Source organism: Grampus griseus (genome assembly GCF_964374135.1).
Source record: "Grampus griseus genome assembly, chromosome: 3".
NCBI lineage: Eukaryota > Metazoa > Chordata > Mammalia > Artiodactyla > Delphinidae > Grampus > Grampus griseus.
In genome coordinates this window covers 165,973,302-165,982,028 of record NC_139019.1, presented here as the reverse complement: position 1 = coordinate 165,982,028, position 8,727 = coordinate 165,973,302, and the positions used below count along the sequence as shown (strand labels likewise).

Genomic DNA, 8,727 nt, shown 5'->3' with positions numbered 1-8,727 from the left:
ACACTCTCGGTCACCTCTCTCCAATCACAGATTCTTTGCCCAGAGTAGAGACAGCAAGAGAACACCTCCACTTATTCCCCACACTGCCTGAAACTCCCCCCAGCCCTGGATAATTTATCATCGTAACAAAAGCCCCCAGTTTTGAGTGTAGCAGCGAGAGGACATTTTTGACAGATAAAAGGAAGGCACTATATTGAAGTGAAGGGATTCCCCCCAGCTGCCTGCCCAAAGTCAGTTCATAATTGAGGGCTCCCAGGGCCCATTCATCCTGCAGGTGGGGTGTGCTTAGGAGGGGACAGATGAGCAGAGGATGGGTGGCGGGAGTCAGGTGCCAGCCAGCAGAGGTCACGCGTCCAGAAAGGGATCAACATGGCCGACGCACCCCGGACTGTACTGATCTCAGGATGCTCCTCGGGAATTGGCCTGGAGCTCGCAGTGCAGCTGGCTCGTGACCCCAGGCAGCGCTACCAGGGTAAGGGGACCAGGGTGAGGCTGGGAAGGACAGGAGTGGGCATGGCTTCCCAAGACCCTTAGCTCTCCCAGCACTAGTTCCACTAGTCCATGACTTCGACTGCATTTGGGGGCTTGGGGAGGACCCAGGACACACGGAGGCCCTCTTCCCACCTCCGCTTGTGAATCATCCCCTCATCCAAAGAATATTTCTAATGCACCCATTGGGTGCCAGATTCTAGGTGCTAGAAACACGGCTGCGAACAGAATAGACAAAAATCTCTGTTCTAGGTAGTGATGTAGTGGGGGAGGTGAGGGAGGACAAACAATAAACAGATTTTTAAATCGTATTAGGTGGCTAGTGCAGATAAGTGGTCAGAAGCAAAATAAAGCCAGTGGGGTGGGTGTGGGTGATATTTATTTTTTAGAAGGGCTGGCTGGAGAGGGCTTTTCTGAGGTTTCACTTAGTCATTCCCTAAGAGTCCCCACCCCCACTCATCCTCAGATTAACCTCCAAGATAAGCCTCTTAAGTGACCCTGACCTTGAGGGTTTAAGGAGGAGGGGGCTCTAGGTCTAGAGACTCGGTCCCCTGCCACTCTGGGATCAATAGCCCCAATCTTCACCCCACCCGTGGGAACCTCTGACCCAGTGCACACTGGAGTCGAAGTAAGCAAAGGGCCATTACTTAAGAGGAGGATGGAGGGGTGAGGGCATTGCCCCAGTTGGCAGAGTTGCTTCTCCCAGCCCTCTACCCTCTGTCTTAGAGACGTGCACAGCTTCGGGTGTGACAGTCTGGGTGCCAGTGTGCAGAGAGGGAATTGTGCAGCGTGTGCCCCTGTGGGCTGGCAGATGAGTGTCTAACACTGCTGGAGGGTGACGTTTATTGACTGTTTGCAATGTGCCAGGCTTCCATCTAAGTGTTTTGCATATTAGAAAGTCATTTAATCCCCACATCACCCCGATAAGGTGGACACTATCATTTGCCCCATCTTAGAAATGAGGAAACTCAGGCACCGACTGACAAAGGTCCTTGCCCAAGCTGGAACTTGGCAGAGTCTGGATCTGAACTCAGGTAGCCCAGCCCCCGGGCCCATGCTTGTCACCATATGTAGATGAAGGTGGTCCCATTCGTGTGTGCAGCACCTGCGAATTACATGGGCTCACAGACAACATGCAAATGTGTGTGTGATCGTGGGTGCAGGCGTTGGGGGGGGGCGGGTGCAAACATGTGTACAGGTGCGTGAGCTCAGCACTCAGACGAACCCAGGTTGAAATCTCAGTTCTCACACCTGCTAGGGGTTGGAGCAGGCAAGAAACCTCACTGTGTTGAGCCTCAGTGTGTTAATGGGGATAATAATATTGCCTACGTGTTCTGATTCCTATCGCTAAAAGCAAGTCACCCCAAAATGCATGGGGTGTATGGCGTACACAGCTGTACGCCAAAATGTATGGCGTGAAACAGCTGCAGTTGTCTATGTCTCGTGGTTTACAAGGGTCATGAATTTGGAAGGGCTCAGCTGGGCGCTTTGGGCTCAGGGTCAAAGGCTCACAGAGGAGACTGGAACATGCGGTCTTTCTATCTGGGCTCAGCTTGGGCTTCTTCCTAGCATGGTGGCCTCAGGACAGCTGGGCTCCTATAGGGTGGCTGAAGCCTACAAGAGTGAGTATTCCAGCAAGCAAAGCAGAAACTGCAACATCTTTTCCATCCTAATCTCAAAAGCCACACAGGGTTACCTTTCCCATCGTCTATTGATTCCCAGCTAGCCACAAGGTTCAAGGGGAGAGGAATCAGATTTCATGGGCTGATGGGTGAGCAGCTAGGTTCTAGAACAGCATGTGTGATAAAAGATGTTGAGGCCATCTTTGGAAAATAAGTCAGTGACCTGATCATAGGATTCTTGTAAGGATTAGAGTTCGTGTTTATAAATGTGTTTAGCATATTATCTGGCATATAGTAGGTGTTCAATAAATTGGAACCTACGTTGACGATGTAAATGGGGCTATCCATACTTGCATGTGCATATTTGCACCTATGTTGACTTTAGGTGTGCATGCATTTCTCTTCTCAAGCCATCTGTTCTGTATTTATTTTATTGTCTTACCTACTGGTTTTGAATTCTGTGAAGGCAGGGACTTTATCTTATTTCATGCAATAGCCTCAGCACCTAGAATAGTGCATAGGGTGTAGTAGATGCTCAATAAATGTTTGCTAGATGAGTGGATGGATGGATGGAAGTATAGACAAATATCTGTACACAAGTATGCATTTGTGGCTGTGTGGCAAATGTAGGTGTATAAATCTGTGGGTCTCCATTCCTCTGTGACTACTCATGCAAACTATCACAGGAACATGTAAGTCCACACACAGGGTAAAGGAACCTAGTGCCTGCTCCAACTCTGTTCTCTGTCCCCAGTGGTGGCCACCATGAGGGACCTGGGAAAGAAGGGGACACTGGAGGCAGCTGCTGGGGAGGCTCTGGGTCAGACCCTCACCGTGGCCCAGCTGGACGTGTGCAGTGATGAGTCAGTGGCCCAGTGTCTCAGCTGCATCCAGGGAGGAGAAGTGGACGTGTTGGGTGAGTCTGAGCATCCCCTGGGGTCACTCGCCCCCTCCCTGGCCTAAGCACAGATCCTCATCACAGCAAGTTCTTTCCAGTGTCTGGGCACTAACTCTCTTGTTTCCCTAATAACCTCTGACCCTGGAGAGAAGGGGTAGATCAGTTGGCTAAGAGCCCAGGATACCATTCAGTTTATTAGAGATATAGGAAATATACTGAGACCTGGGGATAGGGTGGATTTTATCAAATAGAAATTCTCACATATGGAGAAAACCATATGTGGTTGGGAAAACTAATTTGATGAGTCATTGTGGGAAAGGAGCATGATGAAGAAGCAACTCATGGTCCCTAAACGGTCTTCTAAGGAGGGTGTGGCTGTTTTGATGCAATTTGGGGTCAGAGCTGAATTGCTCATGCATTAAAGTAGAGGCTGTACCCAGCAGCCCTCTTCCCCACCCAGGGCTCAGAGTCCCCTATAACAAATGCTGAACTATATTTAAAGATTATCAATGCTACATATTTGTCCGCCCAAGATACCTTGGACTAGCCCTGAAATTGGAGTGGGGGAGGGGTGGGATAATTTAGGGAGTGTCCCTGGGGGAGTGACACTAGAAGGGTTGGGGGACTTCAAAATAACCCTCAGCCTTACCCCCTTAGTGAATAATGCTGGAGTGGGCCTGGTGGGGCCCTTGGAGGGGCTCAGCCTAGCTGCCATGCAGAACGTCTTTGATACCAACTTTTTCGGGGCCGTCCGTCTGGTCAAAGCTGTACTTCCTGGCATGAAGAGGAGACGACAGGGTCACATCGTGGTGGTCAGCAGTGTCATGGGGCTGCAAGGTGAGCCCTGGGGATGCACCCCTGGGAATCCTCCCAGCGTCTGACCCTCCCCCGGCTGGAAGGATGGCAACTAGGTTTTAGCTCATATTCCTTAAATATGCCTGCATTGAGAAGCATTCTGCAGCTCAGAAGGAAAAAGTTCTGGGATAGGGGCTTCCCTGGTGGTGCAGTGGTTGAGAGTCCGCCTGCCGATGCAGGGAACACGGGTTCGTGCCCGGGTCTGTGAAGATCCCACATGCCGCAGAGCGGCTGGGCCCGTGAGCCACGGCCGCTGAGCCTGCGCGTCCGGAGCCTGTGCTCTGCAACGGGAGAGGCCACAACAGTGAGAGGTCCGCATACCGCAAAAAAAAAAGTTCTGGGATAGATTAACTATGTCTACCATGGTACAGGAGTAGACAGGGGTGGTATAGATGCTGCCAAAGGCCATCCACATCCATTTTCAACCCCACTTCTGGAAACCTCCAAAAATTTCTTCCAACCATCCCACAAAACTCAGAGGAACCATCAGCACTCCTCCTGAGGCTCCTTCTTGCCAAACACCTCCCACCAGGCTCCAGAGATGTCTGGATTTGGGACTCTGCGGTTCTGCAGGAAAAAGAGCAGTGATCGACTAATGATGTCTGCTATGGGCCTACTATGGAGGCCATCTACTTGCCATCCTTTCTCCCGGGCCCTTTCTCCTTGAACCTCTCTAGACTCCCTTCCTTTCCCTGGAAATTTCCTCGGATCTGCCCCCCTCCCCAGCAGTCCCCTAAGGAATCCACCCTACTTGTTACCCTGTCATGGAAAAGCTGCATTCACTCAGCCCCATCCCTTCAGCCTCTCTTCCAGCTGGATCTCCTGATCTTGGAAGGGAGGGGGACACATTCACTGCTCAACAGGGACCAGTAAAGATCCTGGTGAACGGTGCTTGCCCTTGGGGACCCTGGGCATCCTATGCCCAAGTGGCCCAAGGGTTTAGAGGATAGAGGGAAATAGGAGAGTTCCCTGGGCTGAGGGTGGATGGAACACTGCCAGGAAGAGATGGGACCTGGCACCCCAAGACAACCTCATCCTGACCCCATATGCTCCCATCACATACACCCATCAGGTTGGCCCCAGATATGCTGTGATCCCTAAATCCTCTTTGCTCTGTCTCCCAAGACCCCATCCCTCTGGACCCATAAAGCCCATCACCCAGACCCCCAAAGAGCCCACCTTCCTGTAATCCTCTCAGGTGTCGTGTTCAATGAAGTCTATGCGGCCTCCAAGTTCGCCATGGAGGGATTCTTCGAGAGTCTGGCTGTCCAGCTGCTTCAGTTCAACATCTTGTGAGGCGGGCACTTGGACAGTGACAGGGGAATGACGGCAGTGATGGGACAGACAAGGGAAGGGGAGTAGCGAGGAGATGGGGGAGCAAGGAGGCATGAAACAATGATGGGAGAAGCAGGGGGGTGAAGAGGAGAGATGGGCAGTAATGGGTAAAATGGGGCAGCGAGTGTGTTGGGGCTCAAGACCCTCTCCCCCTACCCCTGTTCCCAGCATCTCCCTGGTGGAGCCGGGCCCGGTGGCCACCGAATTTGAAGGGAAGCTCCTGGAGCAGGTTTCCACAGCCGAGTTCCCAGGCACTGACGCTGACACCCTGAGCTACTTTCGGGATTTGTACCTCCCGGCCTCCAGGGAGCTCTTTCACTCTGTGGGACAGAGCCCACAGGATGTGGCCAAGGTGAGTGGGGGGCCCAGAGCCCCAGGACATGGCTCAGGTATGTGAGGGGGCCCCTCCCTACAGAAACCCCCTCTCCTTGGGTCCCAAAGCTCAGGGCTCTACCCCGCAGGTAATTGTCAAGGTCATCGGCTCAGCCAGACCACCCTTGCGCAGACAGACCAACGCCCGCTACACTCCGCTGACCGCCCTCAAAGCCATGGACCCCTCCGGCAGCCTGTATGTGCAAACCTCCCATCGCCTGCTCTTCCGCTGGCCACGCCTCCTCAACCTTGGCCTTCGATGTCTCGCCTGCAGCTGCTTCCGTACCCCAGTGTGGCCCCGGTGAGCAGAGCCTCACCCAACCCTCCTCACCCCTGAACAGCCAAGCCTCTTTGGTTCACATCCATCTCAGGCCATACAGACTATCCACTCATTCATTCATTCATTCAGCAAACTCTGCTTGACCCATTCTGTGCCTGGGCATTGCTGGGACCCCAGAGAGCCCTCAACCTCTAGACACAGACCCCTCTGCGGTCAGGGCTGGGGCAGAGAGAGGGGACCCTGGGACTCTGGAACCCTGGGCTGAGGAGCCCAGATCAGAGAGCTGGAGTTGTGTCTGGGAAGGCAAGGGAGGCTTCCTGGAGGAGGGGACATTGTTGCTGGACCTTGAAGGATGAGATAGACTGCCTCAGTCAACCTCTGGACTTTGCTATCTTCGGTCTGTGGATTCTGGGATGATCCAAACATCACCATCCCTCCTCCCCACCTATACACACAGCCAAAGCTGGTTTCACTAAGGGGTCTCCAGACTTTTCTGGTCACATACTCCATCAGTAAAATGTGTTTGTGCATACACCAGCAATGTATGTATATGTCTTCACAAAATATATATTTGTAACCACTAGCAATCACTGTATTTAATAAAGTTCAATTTCTTACATCTAAATAAAAAATTAAAAAGCAATAGGGTCTATCTCACACCTATTAGCATGGCTACATCAAAAAAAAATTGCCCAGAAAATAACAAGTGTTCACAAGAATGTAGAGAAATTGGAACCCTGTGCGCTGTTGGTGAGAATATAAAATGGTACCGCCACTATGGAAAACAGTACGACAGTTCCTCAAACAGTGAAATAGATTTATCATATGACTCAGCAATTCCATTCCTGGATATTACCTGAAAGAATTGAAAACAGGGTCTTGAAGAGATATTTGTATACCCATGTTCAGAGCAGCCTTGTCCACAATAGGCAAAAGGTGGAAGCAACCCAAATGTCCATCAACGGGTTGCTGGATAAACAAAATGTGATCCACCCATACAATGGAATATTTATTCAGCCTTAAAAAGGAAGGAGTTTCTGGGCTTCCCTGGTGGCGCAGTGGTTGAGAGTCCGCCTGCCGATGCAGGGGACACGGGCTCGTGCCCCGGTCCGGGAAGATCCCACATGCCACGGAGCGGCTGGGCCTGTGAGCCATGGCCGCTGAGCCTGCGTGTCCGGAGCCTGTGCTCTGCAAGGGGAGAGGTCACAACAGCGAGAGCCTCGCGTACCAAAAAAAAAAAAAAAAAGGAAGGCGATTCTGACACATGCTACAACATGGATGAACTTTGAGGACATTGTGCTGAGTGAAAGAAGCGAGACACAAAATGGACAAATACTGTATGATTCCACTTATATGATGTCCCTAGAGGAGTCAAATTCATAGAGGCAAAGTAGAATGGTGGGTGTCAGGGGCTGGGGGAGTTAGTGTTTAATGGGGACAGAGTTTCAATTTTGCAAGATAAAGAGTTCTTGGAGATGGATGGTGGTGACAGTTACACAACAATGTGAAGGTACTTGTCACTAAGGAACTGTACACCTAAAAATGGTGAAGATGGTAAATTTTGTGTTATGTGTATTTTAGCCCAATTTTTAAAAATTTAAATCAATAGGGGTCTCATCTGAACCCCTGAGACAGTGTCCCTAAATTTCTTGGCCCTCCTCTTGAGAATTCGGAAGTGAATGGACTCTGGGCATAAATGCTGGCTCTTCCTCTCATTCAGTGGGTGGCCCCAGGCAGGTGACTCCCCTGATGTCATCTTCTACCAAGCAGGGTTAGCAATAACAGTGCTGAAACGAAAGTCCTCTGGACTGTTTCCTTTCACTTGCAGTTTTTGTTGTGGTTTGTGTTCAAACCTTGGAATGCCAAGCTCTGGGCAAAGCTTTTTAATTAATGTTTGCTCTGCAGTTTTATGAGATGAAGCCACTCAGAACATCCCCATTTGCCAGGGGCAGAGGGGAAGGGGCAGGAATCAAGTCTGGGGCTGTCCAACTCAGTCTATGCTGGTCTTTAGGGACCTCTCGTGATCTTTTCTAAGAAAAGAGAAACTGAGTCCAGGACCCTCAGAAGAGGTCTCTTTGAGTCATTGCAGAGATAATGGGGGCTATTTAATAATTTTTCACATCAACTCCTCCCTTCCCCTATCCCATACTGGACTTTTGAAGCAATGTTGTAATACCTGAAAAAGAATATATGAAAGTAGATAGTGGTGATGGTAGCACAAGTTTATGAATCCACCAAAAACCACTGAATTGTGCATTTAAACCGGGCAAATTTTTTGGTGTATGAATGATATCTCAATTTTTATTTTTTATTTTTTTGGAGTCTATCCCAGTCATTTTATTTCACATGACCTGAATATTGATTTTTTAATTAATTTTTTGGAGTATAGTTGATTTACAACGTTGTGTTAGTTTCAGGTGTACAGCAAAGTGATTCAGTTATACATATATCCACTCTTTTTTAGATTCTTTTCCCATGTAGGTCATTACAGAGTATTGAGTAGAGTTCCCTGTGTCAATTTTTAAATTAAATTAATTTTTTAAAAGAATAGATGAAATGCACATGTGCAAGAGGTCTTTACCCAGGAGGCTCACCCCAGGATTACATCAATCAATTTCCTCCACCTTTGGCTTCGGGTTACGTTGGGTTCTGCCAGTGGGAGGGGAAAGGCCACGGCGTTTGTCCCTCACGCTCCTTCCATGCAGGTCACTGTGGATTTGCGGCATCCCTCTATCTCAGCCCCAGCTCCAGTTTCTGAGAACCACTCCCTCCTTTTGCCCCTTTCAACTAAAGATGGTGATGGGACCCCACAGTTGCCAGCAGGGCGGCACGTCTCCTTACCCCCGACCCTTCCCTTAACCATTGTTCCTGTCTTC

The 8,727-nt window shown here is 50.1% G+C and overlaps 1 protein-coding gene across 1 annotated transcript; it reads left to right on the top strand.

Moving 5' to 3' along the window:
• Positions 1 to 369: 369 nt before the first annotated feature.
• On the top strand, positions 370 to 5,876 carry RDH8 (retinol dehydrogenase 8; the record flags this gene model as incomplete). The annotated part of the gene is made up of 6 exons (XM_082651611.1): positions 370 to 472; positions 2,866 to 3,027; positions 3,667 to 3,846; positions 5,063 to 5,156; positions 5,368 to 5,551; positions 5,661 to 5,876. The coding sequence occupies 6 exons, from the start codon at positions 370 to 372 to the stop codon at positions 5,874 to 5,876; spliced, it is 939 nt and encodes a 312-aa protein (XP_082507737.1).
• Between the last annotated feature and the right edge of the window lie 2,851 nt (positions 5,877 to 8,727).